The following is a 27,404-nucleotide window of genomic DNA, read 5'->3' on the forward strand; positions in this document are numbered from 1 at the left end:
GCAGTGGTTGAGAGTCCGCCTGCCGATGCAGGGGACACGGGTTCGTGCCCCAGTCTGGGAGGATCCCACATGCCGCGGAGTGGTTGGACCCGTGAGCCATGGCCGCTGGGCCTGCACATCTGGAGCCTGTGCTCCGCAACAGGAGAGGCGACAACAGTGAGGGGCCCGGGCACCATAAAAAAAAAAAAAAAAAAAAAAAAAAAGAAAGAATCTAAAGAAGAAATTAGAAATGTGGCTATCAAGTGAAGACAATTCACTGAGTAGGAATGAAAACCGAGTGGGAAACAGGATGGAAAGCCTTTGTGCAAGATCATATATTTAGAAACAAAAAGAATAGATATGAGAAGCCAGGTTGTAAGTGCTATAAAAAGCTCAGGGACAAAGCTGAGCACTGTCACCCTAAACACGCAGGGAGGGAGCATTGTTATGAATCAACATAGCTATAAGGTTCAATACCGGGAAGACCATACATTTGCTATAGCAGTTAGTAGAAAGGTCCAAAATGAGAAAGCTCAGTTCTGTGTACTTGGGAGGAGCAGCAAGCTTGGTTCCACAGTTAAACCTAAAAAGTAACAAATGTCCCAAATAGTTGAGAACCCCCAAATTCAACATGAAAAAAAATATGTTATAGCACGTATTCATCAAATGTTTATTACTTGAATGAATGACAAATAATTTAATCTAACAATCTTCAAATTGCTTAAAACTATGACAATATTTAGCTTTTCAAATTTCATATGACCTTACTCTTTCTGTGCTCTAGTTTCTAAAAGCCCGATAATTCCTTCTACTTCTCTTCAAAAATTCTTATGCTTACAGTGAATAAACTGGCGGCATTATAAAATTATTTTAGTTCGAATGAAAATGTATATTCCTGCAAGACTTTTCAACCAGTTGCAAATTATCTGAACTGAAACAAATAAAATTATGCATTAAATTTTTATATCACTCTAAAAGTTCATGAACTATATATTCTACCACTCCAGGTTTTACTTAGAAGTTTTTGATTTTATTTGAATCTTACCGTCCATGAGATTTTCTAATGACATGATAGAAATCTTAATATTCAAAAGTGTTTATACTTTTAAAAGGATGGCAGGAACCTGAAACAGACTTTCTACACAAAAGGCCTCTCCCTGTTTCTAACAGGAATATACCACGGTCAGGTTTTATGCTCAGGTCACACAAAGATGGGCTATTACTAGAGAGTTGTTTTATACAGTTGGTATTTTTAATTCTCTATTTTTTGGTTCCAAAACGTAGTCTTCATTTTCATCAGGAAGAGAAGTCTGTAATTTCTTCCAGTTTGAACTCATCCGTCCACTTTTGCAAATCATTTGCTTCATTTATCGTCCATAACTTCGCAAAACACTTTAGTCTTTTCCTGTAGAGAAAATAAAATACTATTTCTTTTATAAATGAAATTGTTAGAGGCCAGTACATCTCATGGAAAGCTATGAAAAGTCTGTAACATTAGACTCACAGGCAAGGTGACTGGGAAGCTGTGGTTGGGAAGCTATGTCAGGAAGCATCAGCCTTCCTGAGAAACAAGTTTTTCAGTGCTGCTATTATAATCAAGAGACCAAAGTTGGTGATCAGCTCTCTTGACTCCGGGGAGGGGAGAGCCCAGCTTCCTCCCTCTTCTAACTCAGCCAGAGGCTATGTGTGCTCACAGGATGAAAAGTAAAATTGATTTAATAATATAATGCAGGCTATGGAAAGAGTAAAATGCCAACATAACAGAGACCTACTTAGGGTCTGAAGAGGGAGTATTTGAGTTCCAATCACTGCTCCAGCACCAAATAGCTGCGTGACCCTGGTTTCCTGGTCAGCTTCCTACCCCCACTTGGCCTCATCTTCCCCAACTATAACATGGGGATGACAGCAGTACCTATCTCACAAGGCTGTCGTAAGGAATGAGTTAATGTATGTAAAGCAATAAGAACAGTTAACTGGCACAGTGTCTAGGCTGCTGCAAAGGACTGACTGCCCAGACTTGCTGGTGCACGCAGCAAGCATTCAATAAATATTAGCTATTACCAAACCCACATGAATGCACTGGATTCAGTTTGCTTTCTTTGATCTCGCCAATGGAATCGATGTGACAGGCACTTTTAGTGAAAAGGAAAAACAATAAATGCAGTGTATCCTGATAAATCATCAGATTCCATCCCAGTGCAACCTCTTTCTATAATTCTGTCTTTTTAAGATAACTTTCTAGATTTCAAAATGTTATATACTAGTCAGAAGAGTTAAAATATTTATAAATAACCTGTGAATTTCACTGCTCTTGCTTTATAGGCTATATAGCAGCAACATGTATAAACTCTCATATTTTATGAACATCTTGCTTATGTATCTTTTGTAGCAAAGTTTTATTCTAGTTTCTTTAGGGAAAAAGAAAAATAAGAAGACAACAAGAGAGGATTTAAATCAGCCCAAAGAACTACGGGCTAAGCTTATTTTTAAACTCTCATAGATGATTACTTTTCTCTCTAGAAAAATTTTATGTTAATCTATTTTGTTACAAATAACTAGAAATAAGCGGTCACTGATTACAACATTTGTTTCTAACTTGGCATTGAGGAAAGGATCCGGAAGAGAATGTCAACAGAGGAAACGACATGTCTTTTATAGTATTCCAGCACTTTGGACCTGGTTCACCAACATTTACCACTGCAGAGTGTGGAGTGCAAGGCAGAACCACAGAGGCAGGAAGAGGAGAAAGAGAAGTTAGTTGCACAACTGTACGTATACAAGTTGGCAAGTGTTTAACTAATATTAGGTGTTAATATTTCAATATTTAAATAGGGGATGATTTCCAGAACTAAAACATATTCTTACAGTATAGTGGTCAGCCAAGATGTTCTATTGGACTAACAGCCTGTTCACTCCTGGTCATATGATTATGGACCAGGGCAATCATGTCCAGCCCCAGGCCGATCAGACTCTCCAAGCAGAGAAGGAGTGGGGCAGGAGGTAGGTGAGGAGCTTATGTTGTTTTATAATATAATCTTATATTTGGGGAAAAAAGGCTATAATTTATTATTTATTAGTATGCTATTTTCCTAGGAATATCTTCCTTCCAAAGTATGTCTCAGGTTTATATGAAGATTAGTATATATACTGACTATATACTTGCTGGCTATCCAGGGTAAAAAGTGAGTGCATTCACAAAAGCGTTCCTAGATGATGGAGAAGTCGGTTAGAATGAAAACTTTGTCACAAACAAATCCACAAAGTAAGTGACGTGTGGATACTGACTCTAATCACCTAGTTATGTGATACTATTATTTTCATTCCTGTCCTGACAGAATTCTTCATTTCTGAATGCAACCACTGCATATCTGAATGCAATATATGAATAAAAGAAGTACTCTAAACATTTTATATACTGAGGTTTCCATTAGTAATTTTTTGCATAAACGAATATTTTAGGCAATGAATGTGTTGGTACATATTAAGGAGTTAATTTATCGACTTAATAAAGATCTGACTAGAGAGGCATGAGTGAATTCACGTGAGCTTTGGTAAGAGCTGTTTTCATTTTATTGTAATTAAATGTTTCACAATACTTGAAGAGACACTTGAAGGAAGTTCTGATGTTCATTTACAGGACAATCCTTTTCCTGGGACAACTTGGAAGATTTCATTATAAATCAAAAAATGCAGCACAATCATTCTGACCTTTTCATATTTACTAATCCTTCCAGCTCTTTTGATTTGCTAGCTGCTTTCTTTAAAATTTCTCCAGGAACATCTGCTAGTTTAGCCACATTGAGTCCATAACTCCTTGCTGCAACTCCTCTGGTTATTTGATAAAGAAAAGTGACAAAATCAGGAACCTGGTCTTCTTCACCTAAAAAATAGAGTTAAAAAAGAGAGAGAGAGAGAGAGAGAGAGAGAGAGAGAGAGAGAGAAAGAAAACCATGCTTGAAAGTTGAAAGAAATCAGAGGATTAAAGACAACATACAAATTCTTATAATTTTATTCAATTAAAATTTATAATCTGAAAAAGAAATCCACTGTTCCTAATCCCTTGTTAGCTCCTTTTATCAATACTACATATCTAGAAAAGGGTAAATACTGCTTTGAAAATGCTTTTGCATTTAGAATCTATCTTTCAGCTCAGTTAAAATGGTTTTTAACAATTACTCATTGTAAGCTAAGAAGTATTTAGTTTTACGCTGTTTGCTGAAAAATTTCCACTGACCTTCTATATCAAAAAAGGAGTGATTCTGATACATGGTACAATACAATTTCTCCTTTAAAAATAGATTTCTTTTTAAAAAAGTGTTTTCCAGTGGAAGAATATATTCACCAGTCTTGTAATATACTCTGTGAAGTAACATATATAAAAGATGTTTCTAAGAGTGCTAGAAACAAAACCACAAAAACAGATAAGGAAATATTACATGTTGCACAGTTTAAATAACAAGACCGAGAAATTCTGGCTTATTAAACATCCAAGTTAACTAAGAGCTATACATATTGAAGTGGATGCTGTCTGGTGCCACCCAAATCCCACTCAGGACTGAAGGGTTTACTGCCCCAGCTGTCAGGAAGGCTGTTAAGCCTGCAACCCTCAGCTGTGTGCCCTCTTTGGGAACTTCCTCAGCTGAAGAGAACTCCTTCACCCAAGGTCACGTCCCATCTTGGGCAACCTGCGTCCAGTGACTGGTTGCTATGGGAGTTTGTAGGCAGCCTCTAAGATGGCCACCAAAGTTCCCTGCCTCCTAGTGTTCAAGCCCTTGTGTCACTCCCTCTCCTTGAGTGTGGGCTGGTTCAAAGGACTTGCTTCTAATGAATAGAACATGACAAAAATTATGGCATGTCACTTTTGAGATTACATCATGAAAGACTGTGGCCTGTCTTGGGCACTCTCACTTTCTTTCTGGCTTGTTTGCTCTCAGGGAAGCCAGTGGTCATATTGTGGGCTGCCCTATGGAGGTCCCATAGAAAGAAACTGATGTCTCTGGCCAACAAGTCAGTGAGGGCCTGGAAGCCTACCAACAGCCACGTGAGTGAACTTGGAAGTAACTATTCTGAGGTCTGCCAACAGCATGTGAGTGGGCTGGGAAGTGGACTGCCCCAGTGAAACCCTGAAGCGACTGCTGCCCTGGCCGATACCATGATGCAGCCTGTGAGAGACTGTGAGGCAGAGGTGTTCAGCTGAGCTGCCCCTGGATTCCTGCTCCACAGAAATTGAGATAATAAATATTTGCTGTGCTAAGCTGCTATGTTTTGGGGGGTAATTTATTATGCAACAGTAGATAACTAATAAAAGGTATAAGGCCTGGCTCTCTCACCCGAAGCTGAGGTAACTCTGAAGGACCAACCCTCATTAGAGCTCTCTGCAGGGTGGGCTGAAGCCTTATAACTGTAACCCAGCGTTGATCGTGAGACCGCTCCCCAATAAACTCTGGCATGTAAACCTCAGAATCTGCTTCCTGGGGAAGCAGTCTACCACACAGTACATATACGTGAAGTTAAAACTTTTAAAGAATTGGGATATAATGAAGTGCAATAATACAAAGACAAGACTGTGAAGGGATTCAGAACAAGCCTCCCCAAGATGTGCCACTCTGGCATGCAGACTGTCTGGGGCTGAAGACAGGGGAGGCCCCACAGGCTCAGGAAAGGCTTTTTTAGCCCCCCCTTCAACTGCCTGAAAGAATTTAGATGGAGGTAGGGGGGGCCCTGGCTCAGAGATAGACTGTTACCACAGATAACGTCTATCTGAATGACCTATGTATAGGGCAAGACAAACATCTAATTACCAAATATCTGTTTTTCTTATTTCCCTGTGAATTACCGTCCTCCCCTTTGATGCCCAGTCTCCTATCCCATTCCTTAGCTCAGGATGGCATAGAAGCCTCAACTGCCTGACTTGCCCTCATATTCTTATGAGGGCCCCGTAGGTACATAATTAAATTTGGTTTTCTCCTGTTAATCTGTCTTATGTTAATTTGATTATTAGACCAGCCAAAGAACCAAGAAGGCTAGAGAACAAATTCTTCCCCAACAGCTGCATACAGTTTAATCTCTGAGAAAACCTAAAGCAGCTCGGGATTATGCAGCTTTTATTACAAAATTCAATATAATTGCACGGTATTACAAAAATGTCCAAGATGAACCAGATTCACAATGGTTTCTGAGACCCTAGTATACTTATTATAGGTTTATCAGGAGCTTTTCTCATATATTATTTCATTTGATAAATGTGTATGCTTTATTCTTTTATCCAGCTAAAAGCTAAAAAGCCAAAAGACTGAACACAACGGAGAAGGAGGATAATGGAATTTTCTTTAAAATCTCCTCTAAGAATTCAGCAACAGACAAATAATACCTTTCTAAGGGTGGGTGCTAGAGGTGGGAGGTGAAAAGAATGCTGACACTCTCAGGAATACATAGACTAAAACTCACATTACAAAGCACTAAGAATACCTTTTGCCTCCAAATAAAACTTAAGGAACACAAAGGACAGGTGACAAAGTGGGTGGGAAAAGACTAGGAAAGAAGCATGTAGAAACCAGTACCTGCTAACCTGGATAGTTTTTTGTTACCCTTCAGTGCTCACAAGACCCAGACTGAAGTGAACAGCAGTGGAGTATCAAAAAAGCCAATTCTTTTCATCTCAAAGACAAGTATTGCCTTTATCACTTCAACTGGGTTAGTCCTAACTGATTTCTCCACCTCCAGCCTCTCCTCTATAATCTAGCCTCCACACTGACCTTTCTAAAAAAGAGATTAATTCATCTGTCAGTCCATCTATCCATTCATTATCCACCCATCCATCTATCCACCCATCCACCCATCCATCCATCTATCCACCCCCCCATCCATCCACCCATCCATCCATCCATCCACCCACCCATCCATCCACCCATCCACCCACCCATCCATCCACCCATCCATCCATCCATCCACCCACCCATCCATCCACCCATCCATCTACCCATCCATCCACCCACCCACCCATCCATCCATCCATCCAACCTTTTCTGAAAGCCTACTAAATGCCACAAAACCCCCTCATTTAAACACTGCTTTGCTGATGGCTTTTTCCTTTTTTTTGCTTTACATACATATAAGATGTAGTATATATAATATAACTAGCTAAAAAATGTTTCTTAAATATAGCTATAAAATATAGTTAAATTATATAAAATATGATACTGCTCCCAAAAAACTCATTAACATACCTCAGTACAAACAACTGCTGAATTTGTCATCATATGCTGGTCTCTACTTTAGTACTAATTATGGTAGTTCTTACAGCATCAAGGTAAATAATGTAACCACTCTTCCATAATCACCTGAAGGAGCTATTTTTATAGTTACGTTCTACTTCAAGACTATCTTTCACCACTCTTCCATGGGAGAGAGAGGGAAGGAGAGGGAGAAGAGAGAAAGAGAGAGGGAGGCGTGTGTGCGTGTACAAAGGAAACATGGAGGTGGAGAGAGCCAGGTCGCAGAGCAGATGGTAAAATGACTCATTTCTTTACAGCTTCAAATAAAAGTTCTTAGTGAGGACCCTACTTGTAAGCTATGACCAATTTCTTAAACAGGTATTACTGAAAAGCTTATCTGACACTGCTTAGAGTCAGTGCAAGTAATCATTCAAGTTTCTGTTTGTTACAGGGAAACTTAGCAAAACTGTTTTAAAGCAAAACTCCTCTAGACAGGTATTAAAGAGATGTGTGCTGATCAAATAATTTCTGAAGTCACTTTTAGGATAGATTCATAAAAATGTAGAGATGGATGAGGTTAGGAGACTCTTCCAACATCTTATGGACTGGAAGAGACTAAAACGCAGGTTTCTTACTGCTGGTCCATTGCTTTATCTACCACACCAAAGGAAATAGATAAGCATAGTATCTCGGAAGTCACCCAGAAGGTCGCTGGGGCATTTTACCGATGACCAACCCAACGGCCTCTAATCTAGACAGAAGAGGAATTAGGTCAGAGGTAAAGGATGAAGCATAGATACAGTCAGGGATAATATTGGAAGTGAGCAGGCAATGGAGGAATGCTTCAAGTTTCTGAGTGAAAATTATTTTCAACCTAAAATTCTAGCCCTAGCTAAATTATAAATCAAGTGTGAAGGTATGGAGACATTTTCATTCATGCAAAATCTTAAAAACTTTACCTTCTTTAGTTGATATTATTAGTAGCCTATCCAAAATCTATTCCACCCCTAAGAAAACCCTGATTTATAAAGGAATTAACTCCCTGACCATTTATCTCAGGGAGCAGTGTCCGCATATCCAGCTCCAAATGTTGATCCCAATTAGTCTAGGCTGATCAAAGTTATCCCTTCCATTCTTACTTCTAGGAATTGGTTTAAGAATGATCATGTGATTCAATCCTGAAAATAAGATAGGACACTGATGAGATGCTAGTGCATATCTAAGAGAAGTTCCCTTGCTCCTAAGAAAGAGTCACAGGAAAAGCTGGTCCCTTTTCTTCCTTCCGACATTGTCAATTCTGGATGTGATGCCCGAAAGAGCTGCAGCCATCTTGCTGCTAGTCTGATGATGAAACCAGCAGGGCAGGAAGACAAAGCCTGGAGAACTGCATAGAAGAGGAGCTGAAGCCCACCATTCCTGAAGTTCCTGTAATACGAGATTATATGTATCCTCATCGTCTGAGCTGGTGTGAGCCCAAGTGTTCTGTCACATGCAATCAAATGCACAGAGGAGAGGTTAAGAGACTTCCTAGGATGACAGCAACAGCTGGGCAGCAGGCCTAGGAAACAATCAGTTCAGATGAGCAGGACAAAGGGCTCCAGGAAGAATGAGACCAGTGGGGAAAACTGGAACCAACAGGTTCAGTCATGTGGAAAACTGTCTAGAGAAGTGGTTTGCAAAGCTATTGGAGGATACAGGAATTTTCAACAATAGACTCAAATACAACAATGGAAGAATAAAAACAATTATTACCTTCAAGAAAAACGTTGTACAAGAAAGAAAACGTACTTGACTCATGAGTAAGCAATACCTACTGGCAGTAACAGTGAAAACAATGAATGTGAATGAAACGGAAAAAACGTGAAACTCCTATACCAGGAAGAAGGGGAAGGGAGGGCGGAAGACCCTCATTTAACAGAAGTCAGTAAATATTGTGTCAGGTCGATGAACCAAGAGATAGGAAAATAAGCACAGTACTTAGAACTATGGAAGAAATGGATGAGAGTCAAAAGCAGTTGCCTTGGGACTGGGATGGAGAGGGGCCGTGGAGTAATAAAAGGATGGAAGCAGGGGACCACTGCCTGTTAGCATGAGTCTTTAGCATTACTTAGTTTTTAAAAATTATGCTCATGAATAAAAATCTAAATCAATAAAATAAAATGCCAAAACACTTAAGATGTAAGGGTCTGGGTTAGTAGTCAGTTCACATCAAACACTCACCACTGACCCTTCCCTGCTAGTGAACTCTGTTTTGTTTATCCCATTGGATTTTAGCTTATAAGCTCCTCCTGTCACTTTGGATGCAGATGAATAGATACAAAACTGCTTCTATGAGAGAATTTATGATGTGTTTTTCAAGACCGCATGGTGGTGAAAGGCCAGGACTGCCTAACATTACATTTATCTTAGGTCCAGTGCTTTGTTTTATTTGGGCCAGTTGCCTGATATCTTTTTCAGGTCCATCCTTACTTATTACTTTTCCAAAATAAAATCTGGACTCTGGAGTATCTTTGATAATGGATTTTCCACTGTAGCACACCAACTGCATAAACCATCACTGGCCCACAGCTTAAAAAAAATTATTATTGGGCTTCCCTGGTGGCACAGTGGTTGAGAGTCCGCCTGCCGATGCAGGGGACACGGGTTCGTGCCCCGGTTCCGGGAAGATCCCACATGCCGTGGAGCGGCTGGGCCCGTGAGCCGTGGCCGCTGAGCCTGCGCGTCCGGAGCCTGTGCTCCGCAATGGGAGAGGCCACAGCAGTGAGAGGCCCGCGTACAGAAAAAAAAAAAAAAAAAAATTATTGAACAGGGGGTAAAAAAAAAAAAAAAAAAAAAGCTAAAATCTACTATATTACTTACAGCACTTGAATTTTTTCTATTGGCTAATGATGCTTTTTCAAGAAATGTTTCATTTCTGTGACATGAGTAGTAAGCAGAAGGCTAGGAAAAATACTGTAGCTCCCATATACCGTTTCTAGCAGAGCAGAAGAGAACCTGCAGGCAGAGGACATGGATTCTAGGCTCAGTTCAGCCTCCACCCAGGTGAATGACATGAGGAACCCACTTTACCTGAGATTCACTTTCCTTGTCAAATTAAGATAACATGTATGGCCAGTATAGAGTATTGCTCTTAGTAAGTAATTAATGCTAAATGATATTTTGGGAAATGTACTGAGTATTTTTAACGATAACTAACACACTTGACTGTTAGGGCATCTTTTCTGAGATGGATCTAAGAATAAAACCTAAATGAACCCCTCACCCCACCTTCTTCTTGTAGAAAGATGAGATAAGGAGGGCCAGAGAAGGATTCAGACATGGCGAGGATAAATGCAAATTCTATCTGACCCTAAGCTTAGAGAAAATGAATTTGGACAAATGTCATTTACAATCAACATTCACAGCTTTTATGATTAATAAGCAATAAGTTCATGCTCCTATGAACTTCAAGTTATAAATTATGAAAACCAACAGAATTCTAGTTGTACTTACTGCAAGAACAATTCATACCTGGGTCCTGTTTGCTTTCATCCTCGTTGACCAAGAATCCCATGTGATAATTCCCCACCTGTTGTGAGTAACTTTTTTCTAATTCACAGACTGGTGGATAATGGGTAACAAAGAGGGTTAAGGATTTCACCTAAAGCAGTGAGACACAATGAAAGTTATTTTATTTTTAAATTTTAATTTAAACTTTTCCCCAACTTTATTTTGAAAAATTTCAAACCTTCATAAAAGCTTCAAGCCAAGTACAATGAACACTCATGTATTCTTTATCTAGACAACCATTTGTTAATATTTTGCCATATTTCCTCTTTCTTCCTCCCTTCCCCTCTACACACACACACACTTTTTTCCTGAACCATTTGAGAATTGTATAGACATCATGACACTTGGTCCCTAAATACTTAAGATTCTATCTTCTGAGAACAAAAACATTCTCCTATATAACCAGAATAAAATTATCACACTCAAGAAGTTTAACAATGATACATCACTATTTACTAACATATAGTCCATGAATTTCCCTTACTGTTCCAATAATGTTCTTCAGAAATTTCTTTATATTAAAAAAAAAAAAAATCAAACTCATGTGGTGCACTTAGTCATGCCTCTTTAGTCCCCATTAATCTAGAACAGTTCCCCAGACTTCTCTTTTTTCACTTCTATGTCTTTACAATTTTTGAAGTATCCAGGAGGGCTGTTTTGCATAATCTCCCTCAATTTGGATTTGCCTCATTCAATTCAGATTAAAACTTATTACCAGCAATATTACATATATACGTAGGTGACATAATACCCTTTTCAGTATATCACATCAGGAGGTACATGATGTCAGTCTGATCTATTATTGGGGATGCTAAAGCTGATTATTTGGTTTAAGTGTGTGCCCAAAAGATTCCTTCACTGTACTGACACCTCTCTCTTTTGTAATTAATAAATAACTTGGGGAGTGATACTTTGAAACGGTGCGAATATCATTTTCTCCAACAATCTTTCATCCAAAGGTCTTACTATCTGTTGATCATCATTGCCTGAATCAGTTATTATTCTGGTAGTTAATAAATGTCGATTAAAGAAAAAACAAAGCGTTCTCTATTAGCTGGAATTTTGTCAAGTAGAGCTTTCCCTTCTTCCTCCCTACCCTCACCATTTTAAAATTTATTTTTGTGTTCTTAGTACAGACTTGTGGATTACTTAATTAGCAATGTTTTAAAGCACAGTTATATGTGTTCTAGAAATCTCTATCTTAAGGGAAGTTAACACCAAATCTTGGTCTAAAAATTAGCAGACGAGGGTAATCAAATTGAAGAACCCCAGTTTTCATTCATCTGCCATCCGCCTTATTAAAAGTCAGAACATATACCTTTTCTCTAAAAACAATTACAAATAAACCTATTAAGGCAGAATTTCTTTGACAAGTTGCTCTTAAAATCTGCCCTGAAATATCTTAGGACCAGCTGTCTCCCCAGTGTCCCCTCCCTGAGCTGACGGGCATTTCTAGCTGGAAGACCTAAGGGTTTGGGTTACACCACTGCCCCCCTCAAGGCCATTTCCACCCTGCAGCAGCAACACGTAGCCTCCCTAACTCCTCCTTTTCCTCTCTTCCCCAACCCAGCAATCAAAAGACATCATGAAAAATAAAGATTTTCATCCCTAAACAAGTTAGGGACTCTTGTTCCTGAAGAATCCTCTTCAATGACTTAACTCCAAGGTAAACTTTATCTAAAACTAACACTTTCTTCATCAACATTTAAAATATCCAAAAACTGCTACAGAAGCAATGAAAACATAAGTGACAAATTCAATTCTGTCCTAATTTGTTCCTGAAGGTTCTTAAATGACTCTTTGAAATTGTGACAAACTGCTTTTGGCAGCCAGCCTCCAACGTGGCCCCAGAGATCTTCGCTTCCCAATGCTCATGCTCTTGAGTTGCCTCTTTCACACTGATCAGGGCTGGCCCTGCGTACTCAACAACATGATGGCAAAATAAAATGCACTGCTGCTTCTACCTTGGCCTCTTGGAATGCCTCCTCTGGGGGAAGCCAGATGCCACTCTGTAAGGATACTCAAGCAGCCAGTGGAGAGACCCATAGCGAAATAAATTGAGGGCCCTGGCCAATCGCCAGCACCAACTTGCCAGCCATGTGCGTGAGCCACGTTGGAAGAGGATCCTGTAGCCCTGGGTGACAACTTGACTGCAACCTCAGAAGAGGCCCCGGGCCAAAACCACCCAGCCAGGCTGCTCCCAAATTTCTCACCTCCAGATACTCTGAGAGACAATAAATGATTATTGTTGTTTTAAGCCACCAAGTTTCAGGGTATTTTGTTATGCAGTCATAGTAACTGATACACTGCTATAGAGTAGATACAATTAAAGGAAACTCGAAGTTGACAAATTCAGCTCTGTCATAATTTGTTCCTGAAGGCTCAAAATAAAGGAATGTCTTAATTAATCTAGTTTTTATTAAATGAAAGATTCTTTAAATTCTGTAGTGCTTTACAATTTTCCGAAGTTTCACGCACATGATTTCATATATCCCCATAATAACCCTTTTTCCCCCTTACCCCTAAAAAGCCCCTCCCTGCTTCCTTCTCCCCACTAGTTTGCTCTCTGTATATGTGAGTCTGCTTCTTTTTTTGTTATATTCACTAGTTTGTTGTATTTTTTGATTCCACATAAGTGATATCATACAGTATTTGTCTTCCTCTGTCTGACCTATTTCACTTAGCATAATGCCCATCCATGTTGCTGCAAATGGCAAAATTCCATTTTTTTTTTTACAGCTGAGTAGTATCCTTTTTTTTTTTTAACATCTTTATTGGAGTATAATTGCTTTACAATGCTGTGTTAGTTTCTGCTTTATAACAAAGTGAATCAGCTATACATATACATATATCCCCATATCTCCTCCCTCTTGCATGAGTAGTATTCTTAAATGAATGTTTAAAAAGTGTGTTTTGGAGGCAGATATAGAACTATACTGAACCTGTAGTTTCTACAATGATTAAAGAAAAGTTCCTGAGCTATATCTTTTTGAAAATACAGAATTTCTTTAAAAGTAAAAAGTATTTATTTTAAAACAGAAAATATGTCATCACTATGTAATCTAACTAAACGTTTAAACAAAAAACTGAGGGCCACAAAACTTTAAAGAAAAGGAGATTTTATTTTTGCAAAGAAATACGAGCAAAAATGTGCTTTTATTGGCTATTTAAGGAAGAAAGAAAGAAATGAAAATGGAAGGAAGACACAGAGACAAAGAAAATTGTAAAAAGTAGAGAACAAAATAGAAAAAGAAAAACCAAAGAAGAGACAAGGTTCAGGGGCAGGTGCTAAGGTGAGAGAAAAAAAGGTTCATTTTTGTTCAGAATGAACAAAAACAGAGACAGTTAATAAAGGGGACAGTTTGATGGAGATGACAGGGGTGCAAAGTTTGACACAAACAAAAGGTCACATTCAGATGCTTAGAAACGAACTCTGGGACTTCCCTGGTGGCGCAGTGGTTAAGAATCCACCTGCCAATTCAGGGAACATGGGTTCGATCCCTGGTCGGGAAGATCCCACGTGCCGCGGAGCAACCAAGCCCGTGCACCTCAACTACTGAGCCTGCGCTCCAGAGTCCGCGAGCCACAACTACTGAAGCCCGCGTGCCTAAAGCCTGTGCTCCGCAACAAGAGAAGCCACGGCAATGAGAAGCCCACGCACTGCAACAGAGTAGCCCCCGCTCACCACAACTAGAGAAAGCCCATGCACAGCAACAAAGACCCAATGCAGCCAAAAAAAAAAAAAATGAACTCTAAAAAAAAAAAAAGACACATGCACTGAAGGTGTTACTAAGATAGAGACACTGAAAGATCAGATCAAAGGTCTTATAAGGAGATCTTCTAGGATATTGTTGAAAAAAGTATTTCACAGGGCAAAAATGGCACTATCTCTTATTTGGTTCTTTTCTCAAGGATTGGGTTGCAGGTGGATGGGCCCTGCTCTTGATTTAGTTTGCCAAGGAGAGTAAGATACAGTTCTAGGTGGAAATATTGCCAAGGAGGCCTTTCTCCTACTGACCAGGTTTATTCTGCCTCAGCAAAAGAAAGCAAGACACATCAAAGAACTACAAACGTCACTTAGGGCCAATCTACCTGAGTTCCATGTATAGCATTTGAATGATCAATTGCAGGAACAGGATCAACTGCAGGATAATATTGAATATTTCGAAACTGAGGTCAGGAAAACAATTTGTAGAGTATGCAACATTCCTGTACAAAAAGGTACGCAAGATACTTACATCTCTAATAAAATGCTCAAGTGTAGCATAAGCAATGGCGATTCCATCATGGGTGCTTGTTCCTCTTCCCAATTCATCCAAGATAACCAAAGACTGTGATGTTGCTTTTCTTATTATTTCTGCTGTGTCAGCCAGTTCCTCCATAAATGTACTCTGTCCTTTATATATGTTATCTGCAGCCCCCATCCTACAAACAAGATGACAAAATCCTGATTTTCCTCTGAACTTCATTATTAGGAAGCCAGACATTATTTTCTGAACAATAACTATAAAAGATCCCTACAGGGGCCTATGTACTTTGAGCCAATAACAGCTGAAACTGTATTAAACAAAAGAAAATACGTTGGATATAAAGAGTGTCTAACATCAAATGGCACCTTATAGAAACATTCTGAGTAGAACCTGAGGTACTGGACAGAGCTCTTGAAAAGCAGGGAAACCTCTGACTCGGCCTCTTTCTGACCAGTCATTTCAAATCAAAGTTTTGGTACTCACAGGGGAAAACAACGCTTCTCTGTATCACTGTGTGTAAAATCCATGAGTACTAGGATGCTGTACAATCAAAGGCTTTTTCCAGTATTTCCTGAAGAAGATTCCACACTGATATTACAAATTAAAGTACCATGTTGAAATAGAACTTTTTTTTTTTTTTTTACTAGAACTAGAATTATGGAGGTTTAAATAACCTCAGACACCTAATACAGGTTCCTAAAGTGGACTTCATGCAACAGTGTTCTTAGAGATGTCAAGAAACAGGTTCAGAAGTTGTAAGGGTTCTTTCCTGTAAGACTTCTTAGCTCCTTTAATATTCTACTACATATTGTGCATTTCTTACACCTGATCTAGTACACAGCATTTCTAACTCATTTAACCATGGACCCTTGAAACTTCTCCTGGAGCACCTTCTGACAATAATGGCTTGCAGAACACATTTGGGAGAATGTAAAAAGAAATCTGGGGGGAAAAATTAGGTATTTGTACTCCAGGTCATGCAGTTTGCAGCAAAACCTAGAATTCAGACTCTGACCCACTAGCCAGCTTTGTGGGTGCTGGTGACTATTTTCTCAGCAAAATACCTTCATTAATTTAGTTTTTCTACAACAGTTCACATGTGACCTACAGCAGCATAATATGTCTCTTATTTCTGGAAAAACTCATGGTAAAACCGAGCCTTAACTATCCTGTGGCTGGAGCCACATACTGGGCAGGAGCAGTGGATTATAATGCCCACCTCCTCACTTCCAAAGACTGGTGGCACCTTAGGAGAACTGCTCCAGTAATCAGTGGCATTTAGAAACTGTAATTAACTACATCTATGATGGAGGTGATAGTGCTGTCGATTCTGTCTCCTTTAAAATCGATAAGTACAAAACATAATTTCCGAAACGCTGCTAACTCGGGAGCATTCTGGTTACTTTTTTAAAGTTTAAATCCTGTTATTTACCTCAATTTTCAACATTTACTTTACTAATATGTTCCCTACCACAAAGCAAGAATATTAAACTTTCCTATCCCTGCAACCACTCTGAATTCTTCAGAACCATAATGTTTTATTCTCACTTAACAATGTTTGATTTTATTCCTGACAGGTTGTGAACTGACAAAAAGAACATATCTTTCGTTGATAATAAAATAGCTCTGATAAGGCAAATATGTGTGGGGGGATATCTTTGATTCAAGAGTTAGTAAAAGAAGCAAGCACTGGCTAAGATTTTAATGCAACAGTTTACGTATACTTAAGTGCTTTCTAGAAATACTACGGTAACAGAGTGGTCTCACTGGGAACTGCAGGAATTGTAGAATGCTTTGGGGAAAGATATTCTAAGGTGAGATTTCAAATCAGGAGGGAAGGCTGAATGATCAATCAATTAAAAAAAGATGGTAGCTAACTGGTTCTTTCAGAAAAAAAAAACCCGACAACAAAGATGTGTCCCTACTCACACCATGTTCCAAAATCAATGTATATGAATTTAAAAGTTGAATGTAAAAATAGAAACCATAAACATACCAAGCAATCTAGATGAAATTTAATCTCTACTCTAGACAGGTGGGTGGATGGCTTTATATACATGGCATCAAAACATGGGTGTAGCAAAATTCCATGGTACCAACGTGTCTTACGGTATTACAGGGTTTCTGTCCTTAAGGAGGTCAGGCCAGATTTCAGGGAATCTTGGGTGTATTTTTATTAAACAATGGTCCCCACTCTACTATTAGACCAGTAGTTTTCAAATACCTTTTACCTGTTAAATCCTTTGTTCACGTGAAATTTTACAAAGAAACTCACTTTGCCAATGAGATCAAAGGAACACTGATTTGGTCAAGAACCCAGCACTATGAGGCCTCGCTTCCCCTTCTAGAGGGGGCTCTGTGGGACTCCTAACACCCTATAGAACCGTCTGAAAGCCACTCCATTATAGGAGCCAAAACATTTTTTCACAATTCTATTTTTCCATAGCACCTGATGATAAAGTAGCAATGCTGCCCAGCAGACACTAAAGAAGTGGTGGCGCCTTAACCAGTCACTGAGGCCACTGGGGAAGTATGTGTTTGTAACTGTGGGAACTGTTTATTGATAAAAATATTTTCTGTTAACTTCTCTTAAGAAATTTCCTTTAAGGAATTCCTCTTCTTAAATTTATTTTTCCAATAAATTTCAGCAATATAAGGATTTTACATGATTCTGATGGACACAGAATTTTATCAATAAATCCATTTTCCTTTTGGTCTTGGTTACTAGGAAACAACTGGATAGCACCTTATAATGACAAATAGCAACACTGACTTTATCTTAGGTTTCTATCCTTACTTGTCCTTGATCTTTGAATGCCATTTGACTTTCTTATTGTCCTGCTCTATTGTATATATCCCAGTAAACTGTCTAAAATAAGTTTTGGAAATAAGGCAGGGTATAACACCCTTAACAAAAGGTCTGTAGTTTTCTATTAACCCAACAAGCATTCACAACACATCCTGCTGGACAATGATTCTGAAATTTTTCAAACGTTAAAATATGTTAGAGATTTAAGGAATTCAGAACATATGTCATTATTATCATTCTGCCTGTATTTGTATTCAAACGCAGGGAAAAACGGAAAATGCATTCTTTAGGTTCCATCTCAGAGTAAGTTTGCTCTGACAGGTTACAGATACGTGATTAAGAAAAAAAAAAATCACTCTGATATTTTTAGGAGTGGCGGCTGACTAATCTTTCTAATCCCCTACTCCCTCCTCCTCTAACCCTTATATAGGTCAACAAAGCTTAATAAAGCATTAATGGAGAAAAGAAATTACTACTTTTTGGAATCAGTTTCTAAAATCAAGAATACTTTCATGAAAATTTGAACAAGGGTTTGTTTTTATGAGGTCTTGATATTTTGAGATAACATTCTAGATGTTTCTAAATTATAGCAAATAGGGTGGGGGCTCTGTCCCTTCAAACCACAATCTTTGGGCCTTATGAAAGGAAAATGCTAGCATGAGGGAGAAATTCTGAAATTAACAGGTGGAAAAAAGGATTCTTTATATTGAATGATAAGTAATTGGAGCTTAAATATGAAAACTGTTAACTAGAGGAAATGATTATTGTACTGCATCACTTTAAGTGCTTTTAAAATAATATATAAGTACATATATTTTATATATATATAACTAAAATTTACCATTTTAAAAAAATATTTATTTATTTATTTTTGGCTGTGTTGGGTCTTCATAGCTGTGCTTTCTCTAGTTGTGGCGAGCTGGGGCTACTCTTCGTTGCGGTGCGCAGGCTTCTCCTTGTGGTGGCTTCTCTTGTTGTGGAGCACAGGCTCTGGGCACACGGGCTTCAGTAGTTGTGGCACGCAGGCTCAGTAGTTGTGGCTCTCGGGCTCTAGAGTGCAGGCTCAGTAGTTGTGGCACACGTAAAATTTACCATTTTAACACTTTTTAGGTGTATAATTCAGTGGTATTAAGCACATTCACAATGTTGTGCAGTCATCACTACTATCCATTAGCAGAACTTTTTCATAATCTCAGAATAGCCCATCAAAAAATAACTCCCTGTTCTTCTCTCCCCTCAGCCTCTACCTCTATGAATCTGCCTCTTCTAGTTCCTCAGATAAGTGAAATCATACTCTATTTGTCCTCTAAGTGTTTTGTATAGGAGGGCTTTTATACTAGCTAATTTTGCCTTCTTTTTGGAATTGAAGATGTTCTACTCACTTCATTTCGCTAAAAACTTTGCAGAATTCTGTACAGTATGGGTGTTTTAGCTTGGTTTTTTTTTTTTTTTTGCATATTATGTAATTTTTACAGAAGGAAATAATCTCCTGAACAGCAAAGTACTCTAACTTAAGAAGGATGGCGTAAGGAAGAAAAATAAAGTTAAAGTCTAAGAGGAGAAAAAAGGCTTCAAAAGAACACCAAATATCGACAGATGTGTAGATACAGCATATGGTATTTAAAAGGTATAAAAAAATGTGAAGTAGTAGATCTGTATCACATTTACACATAAACATTAACCCAGCAAGGGAATGAAATCACAAATAATCTACCATTACACGTGTGCATTTTTTAAAAGCCTGGAAGGCCATACACCTAAAGGACGATTTCCAGGTAGTGGAATTACAGGTGATTAAAACTTTTTTCCTTTTTGAGCTTTTCTATAGTTTTAAATTTTGCACAATGAACAAGCTTTACAGTATCATTAGAAAAACAAATGTTATTTTAAAAATCATAGTACATTTCAAACACTTTATACTCTATTGATACATTTAAAGCACTTTATACTCTACTGTACCACTGTGTTAAGACAAGGCAAAATGATTGCAATTACCAAGATAAATAACCAGCTTTCTTCTACCAATATCAAAAACACCTCATTAGCAGCAATGAAATTATTATAATAGATAATGAAAAAGGTTTCTTTATCTAGGGTAATTGTTTCTACTAACAGCTGCAATCAGATCACACTATGGTATTTAAAGTCAATTTATAACAGCTATTACAGTGAACTGCAAATATAACCAAGCAAAAAAACACTACAACAATCTTTCAGTGTCAATGGAAACATAGCTGAAAATCAAGGCAGCAATCCAGGAAAATGCCAAACTTGTATTGGCTCACATGAAACCATGTTCACTAGAACCACCTACAAAGCACATGCAGGCCACATAAGGACACAGGTGTTTTCCTATCAAAGGAAACCCACAGTGTGCTGACTGGGCAAATCATTCCCCAACACATCTACTTGTCTATTCAGTGGGATAGTCCCAAGAAATTCAAAGGAAAATATTTAACTATTTCTTAACTGTTTTCTGTGAAACAACACAAATAATTAAGGCCATCAAAGCAAGGATAAATCAGTCGTGAGGGAAAAGACTAACCAGATTAATTAATAAGATCAATATAGGGAAACGTGACACAACCAGAGGAGGCATTCTTATAACTGAACTCACACTATGAGCTTGAGCAAATCACAATCTCTGTTTCTGTTTTTCCTTCTGTAAAATGTCAAGTGTTGAAACTAAATAATAGCTCCTAAACCTGGATATGTTTCTGAGTCACTTGCAGAGGTTCTTTTTTTTTTTTTTTATGGTATGCGGGCCTCTCACTGTTGTGGCCTTTCCCGTTGCGGAGCACAGGCTCCGGACGCACAGGCCCAGCGGCCATGGTTCACGGGCCCAGCCGCTCCGCGGCATGTGGGATCTTCCCCCACCGGGCGCGAACCCGCGTCCCCTGCATCGGCAGGCGGACTCTCAACCACTGCGCCAACAGGGAAGCCCCTTAAAATATTTTTTTCAGTTGAAGCATAGTTGATTTACAATGTCATATTAGTTTCAGGTGTACAGCACAGTGACTCAGTTATATATATGTAAATGTGTGTGTGTGTGTGTGTGTGTGTGTGTGTGTGTATTCTTTTTCAGATTCTTTTCACTTATAGGTTATTACAAAATATTGCATACAATTCCCTGTACTATATGGTAGGTACCTGTTGGTTATCTATTTTATAAACAGTACTGTGTATATATTAATCCCAACCTCCTAATTTATCACCCCCCCCCTTTCCCCTTTGATAGCCATAAGTTTGCTTTCTATGTCTGTGGGGCTATTTCTGCTTTGTAAGTAAGTTCAATTGAACCTTTTTTTTTTTTAAGATTCCACATATAAGGGATATCATATGATATTTTTCTTTCTCTGTCTGACTTACTTCACTTAGCATGATAATCTCTAGGTCCATCCATGTTGCTGCAAATGGCATTATATCATTCTTTTCTATGGCTGAGTAATACTCCATTGTGTATGTATACACACACACACACACACACCCCACATCCTCTTTATTCAGTCATCTGTCAAAGGACATTTAGGTTGCTTCCATTTCTTGGCTACTGTAAACCAGTGCTGCAATGAACACTGGGGTGCATGTGTCTTTTTGAATTATAGTTTTCTCCAGATATATGCCCAGGAGTGGGACTGCTGGATCATATGGCAACCCTATTTTTAGTTTTTTAAAGAACATCCAAACTGTTCTCCATAGTAGCTGTACCAATTTACATTCCCACCAACAGTGTAGGAGGGTTTCTTTTTCTCCACACCCTTTCTAGCATTTATTATTTGTAGACTTTTTGATGATGGCCCTTCTGACTGGAGTGAGATGATACCTCACTGTAGTTTTGATATCCATTTCTCTAATAATTAGCAATATTGAACATTTTTCCGTGTGCCTGTTGGCCATCTGGATGTCTTCCTTGGAGGAATGTCTACAGATTCAATGCAATCCCGATCAAATTGCCAAGGGCATTTTTCACAAAACTAGAACAAAAATTTAAAAATTTGTATGGAAACACAAATGACCCTGAATAGCCAAAACAATCTTGAGAAAGAAAAATGCAGCTGAAAGAATCAGGCTCCCTGACCTCAGACTATACTGCAAAGCTATAGTAATCAAAACAGTATGGTACTGGCACAAAAACAGACACACAAATCAGTGGAACAGGATAGAAAGCCCAGAAGTAAACCCATGTACCTATGGTCAATTAATCTACAACAAAGGAGGTAAGAATATACAATGGAGAAAAGACAGTCTCTTCAATAAGTGGTGCTCCAAAAACTGGACAGTTACATTTAAAAGAATGAAATTAGAACATTCTCTAACACCATACACAAAAACAAACTCAAAATGGATTAAAGACCTAAATGTAGGACCAGATACTATAAAACTCCTAGAGGAAAATATAGGCAAAAAGCTCTTTGATGTATATTATAGCAATATTTTTTTGTATCTGTCTCCTAGAGTAATTTTTTTGTATCTGTCTCCTAGAGTAATAAAAACAAAAATAAACAAATGAGACCTAATTAAACTTAAAAGATTTTGCACACCAAAGGAGACTGTAAACAAAATGAAAAGACAACCTACAGAATGGGAGAAAATATTTGCAAATGATGCAACTGACAAGGGATTAATTTCCAAAATATAAAAACAGCAAACAGCCCAATCAAAAATGGGAAGACCTAAGCACGAGTTCTTAATTACAAAGTCCAGGAGTCTCCTTCATCATACCGATAACAACTGTATCTCCAGGGAATCTACATTCCAGGGACATGATGCCTGGAATCTGCACTTAAAACTAAATGAAACCAAACCCTCAGGTGACTCTGAAGCATTAAATTCATACGACCACTTCCCATCAAAAAGATGAAGTGAGATATCTCCTGTTTGGCAGACACAGCTACAGGAGCTAAATAAACCAGAGAGGCACTCACAAGGCAACATTTCTGTTGCCAATAAAATTCTCAACAGCCCACTCATTTCGTAAAATATAATGTGGTTTTTAGTGCTGGTATTTACTACCAACTAGAAGACATGTACTCAGTCAAGATGTTTTCCTTCTGTCCAAGAAGTATACATATATTTTAAAAGAGTACAAATACTCCACAGTAGGTACTCAATCAATATGTGCTGAATTAAACTAAATTCAGCAAACAAACCAGTTATCATCCACACAGCCAAAAGCAAACATTTAAGATAATTTAATTTAAGCATTTGAAGACCTATTACCTTCCAATTCTCTCTCAAAGTAAACACAATGGTGCAATTCTGAGTACAAAGCATTCCTGAAGCTGGGGACCATAAGAAAAAGTTTCCGTGGGGAGGGTGGCATGGAAATTATTAACCAGAGGCCACTTAATGTAAATACCCCTTTCTACCCACATTTAATTGACATAAATAGAAATAAATTATGCTGAGAGAAGCCAATTGTTTTGTTGTTTTTTTTCAACCAGACTTAATAATTCATCGCTGTTCTAAAACTTAATTACTGAGTCCAAAAAGTTGAATGAGGTTTAAGTTTGCACTTATCAGGATAATAAGAAACAGATCTTAATTTAGTAATACACTCAAAGATGTTAATAATCCTTGGAAATATGTGTCTAGAAATATAATATTTCACCAATGAGTACATATATCACCAATTAGGGCCAAATGTATATGTTTGCCAAAATTCTACTTTTAAAAAAATCCTTCTTATTCAGAGAAAGGTTCATGAGGTTACAACATCCAGGAAAAGACTCCCAAAGCCTCCTATTTATAGCTTTTCACGCATTTATTTATTCTTCTTATGGCACAGCACACACCACATAGTAGGCACTCAATGAATATTTATGAAAAACATGAATTTAAACCTAGTGTTGTAAATGTCCAATTAATAATGCAAAAATAACCAATTTAAAGATAAAGTTTGGGAATTCCCTGGCAGTCCAGTGGTTAGGACTCCATGCTTCCACTGCACGGAGCACGGATTCGATCCCTGGCCGGGGAACTAAGATCCCGCATGCCACGGGGCATGAACAAAAAAACAAAAGACAAAGTTTGGAGCCAAATTTTATGCACACATCTGCTAGATTTTAATATTTTTTCCATTGAGCACAAAAAAGGATCTGAAGTGAGTTAGAATAACAAAATACTTATAACAGAAGAGTTACAATGAATATGAAAGTAAGATTACAAGCCATACAGTAGATGCTCAAATTTGAGACAGCAAGTTTAGCATGAGCTTTTAAAATGCTAATTTTAGGGTCTCACGCTGAAGATTCCAATATAATAGGTCTGTGACAGGCCTTATAAAGCAGCATTTTTAACAAGCATCTCTGATTCTGATGCAGCTGTTCTAAGAATCATGCTAGAGAAATACTCATGGAGAAATACTCCCATGTAAGAAGAGATGGGGAAAACTAAACCAAATTTGTTTCTATACTTGCGCCTTAAATTTAGCTCTTAACCTCCTGGCAGTCAAGACAAAAAGGGATTAAAGGGGGAGCAGCCATTGGCTGAAAACATGAGGCCTGGCAGTTTGTCAGGGAAGGACAATAAAGTGCTTCAAATCTCTTTATAAACAGGCACAGCACGCACATGGAGAGAAAAAAATTCCTTAGCATTAATAAATGTGATTTATCAGATGGTACTTCATGTAAAACATCTTAATAGAAATGAAAATGCCCTTATGACCAATTTTTGAGACTATATAGAAACATATCAAATGGGTATTTCTTGTTCTAATTAATTTAAATCGTAGGGACAAACTTTTACATACTGCTGGTGGGATTCTAAATTGGTCCATGTTCCTTGAAGAACAAGGAAGATGCACATTCCTTACACTCTACAGTCCCACTCCTAGGTAAAGCCCAGAATCAGAAAACTCACACGTGTACTAGATGTGTGTAAGACAGGTATCAGCACTGTTGATATTTGCAACAAATTTGAATCATATTAGATATTAATCAAGAAAAATTGATAAACTATGGTACATGCATAAAATGGACTATCATAATTAGAGAAAAATGAGTGAACTAGAATTATATGCATCCATATGGATGAAGTTCATAAATATAACATTGAGGGGGAAAAAGCCACTTGCAGAAGAATGACGGTTAAAAGCATACCAAACATACAGTTTAAAAGCATACCAAATAATTCCATATATTATTTCAAAACATACCTATGTAGTAAAAATATAGAGAAACTCATGAGATGAAAACCAGAGTCGAAAAGGGTTACTCTGGATGGGGTGGAGGGGAACAGGACCAGGGAGGTTATGGGTTCAGTTGGATTGGCAATGCTTTATTTCTTTAGTAGGTTGGAAGCTACAAGGGGATTGTAATATGTCTGAATAATAAATGAAAAATATGAGGTTATAATATTAAACCATATCCTAGTAAAAAGTTAAAATCCTAGGGATATAACTGAATGTGGTCCACATAGACTCCTTTCCAATGGTAATAGGAAGAGAAGGCGAGGACAGGGGGAATGGACAAGCAACAGGGTTCTTCTACTAGAGCAGTGCAACCCAGATGGAGGTCTCAGAGGTTAAAGAGTTCAGGGAACCTCTGCATAGCAGACACACCACAGCCAATAAAGATGTGAGACTAATCTGTAAGAACTGACAGGGAAATTCAGTTTCCCCCAGGTTAGGAAATAAAAGCAAGCTACATAATAATAATGCTTACTTAGTATAAGACCATTTAAGAGAGAAGACTTATGTATACCTCTAAACTTGTGGAAAGTTACATGAGAAACCATAAATAGATGCTGACCTGTAGAGAAGTAAACATTTCACTTAATACCCTACTACACTGTAAATAGTTTTCATAATAAGCTTCTCTTACTTTTGGAATTAAATAACTGAGCTCTCCAGCAAGGGCTTGGGAAAATGCTTCTCAGCCTTGCCCACATTTCAAAACCACATGGACACATGTAAAATTCAAATTCCCAAACCCTGCCCCAGGCCAACTTAGAACCTCTGAGGGCAGGGGCCAGGTTTCAATATACTTTAAAAGCTCCATTAAAAAAAATCCAATGTACATTAAGGGTTAAAAAAAATCAAAGATGTTAAATGTGCAAAGGGCAATGTTTCTGTTATGAAAATTGAAGACACTCGTCTTGCATACTCATCTGACAGAAAGCCATCAATTTCTAAAGGACCAAGAACTAGGGCTACTTAGAGGCTGGGTTAAAACTTTGGAAAAATAAAGTCTGATATGCTGTTGGGAAGGTTTAAAGCTTAGAACCCCGAATTCCATGCTACTGAGTAGGGAAGAGAAGTCTGTCCTGGAAAAAAGTATTCCCAGACAATGACCATATATGCATTTCATTAGACGCCCCTATGAAACATCTCATTTTGACTGATATAACCCTTAACATTTTTTGGGCAGGGGAGTACTTTTGTTACCTGTTTATTTCAGAATTTTGAAAATATTCATAAGCCAAACTAAAGAAAAGTCACCATAATCCCATATCTTTTACGATATTTTGGAATGCAGCCTTCTATCTAGATGGTTTTCTCTGCATATATTTACATATATAATTTGTCATACAAAAGTGGAATCACACTGAATGCCAAACTTCATAACCAGCTCTTTTTCATGTATTGTAATAAGAATATTCTTTCATGTAATACTACTTCTGGATTGGCCCCTCAGGACCAGGTAACTATAAAATGTATCCCCAGGTAGATGAATAAACTAATGTGTTTGCAGGAGTTAACTCAGAATGAATACTACTATACTGAAACAATGAATTTGGTGTTGGCAAGGTTTAGAGTGTGGAATATTTGGTTAACTTCTTTCAAGGATGACAGCTAAGACCAGCAATTTGTAGTGATTTCACACCCTTTAAAAATTATTCTCAAAACCTGGTATTATCAAACTTTTTGTTTTATAGATGTGAGACCTGAGGCTAAGTTTAGAAAAGGAGTACTATACTAACATATATACGAAGACAGACTTTAAAATCCAAAATACTAATGACACAGACTCTAGAAGAAGGAACAGAACTCAAATTTATTGAGTACCTATTACATACCAGGCACTTCATGTACTTAATTCCCACAATAATCTGTGATTAAGCAGTATTATCTCCATTTTATAGAAGAAAAAACTGAGACATTGAGAAGTCAAGTAATTTGCCAAAGGTCAGATAGCTGTTAAGTAGCAAAAGTGGGATTTGTACCCAACTATAACACTTTTTTTTTTTTTTTAATTCCACGACACCATACTTCTTTCAAGGCTCTAGGTGAATGAAGTAACTAGCACACAGTCAGGAAATTGGTGAACTTGTATTGAGACCTGAGCTTTCTGGCTCTAAAGCTTCCATCCTTTCCCACACATAACCTATCTACTCACATTTTAGGAGCACTTATTATTAGCAAGAGATAAGAGAATCCTACTGACCCATCCAGAACTGGGCAAAGTCTGGGATTTTACCCTATTTATATCAAGTTAAGCCAATATAGTTCCACAGATGCTGGCAAAAGACATGAAAACCCTAAATCAGAAACAAAGGACTTTTACCCATATTGGTTTGCATTAGCTGTCAAGTCCCGTAAGGGCAAGGCAAAGGGCTCACCATGGATGCTGTGCATGCAGTGGGTTGTATTACAAGGCAGAA

General features: G+C 38.0%; 1 protein-coding gene across 1 annotated transcript in view; it reads right to left on the minus strand.

Moving 5' to 3' along the window:
- Nucleotides 1–631: 631 nt before the first annotated feature.
- Nucleotides 632–27,404, minus strand: part of LOC103071096 (DNA mismatch repair protein Msh3-like) — a gene marked incomplete at its 5' end in the record, with an annotated part of 82,825 nt that continues 56,052 nt past the window's right edge. The window contains 4 exons of the mRNA XM_007451723.1: nt 632–1,384; nt 3,688–3,859; nt 10,704–10,833; nt 14,981–15,167. Of these exons, the coding sequence (XP_007451785.1) occupies nt 1,276–1,384; nt 3,688–3,859; nt 10,704–10,833; nt 14,981–15,167 (598 nt within the window). The remainder of the gene's footprint in view (nt 1,385–3,687; nt 3,860–10,703; nt 10,834–14,980; nt 15,168–27,404) is intronic.

The sequence above is a fragment of the Lipotes vexillifer genome, unplaced genomic scaffold (assembly GCF_000442215.2).
Source record: "Lipotes vexillifer unplaced genomic scaffold, Lipotes_vexillifer_v1.1 scaffold740, whole genome shotgun sequence".
Taxonomy (NCBI): domain Eukaryota; kingdom Metazoa; phylum Chordata; class Mammalia; order Artiodactyla; family Lipotidae; genus Lipotes; species Lipotes vexillifer.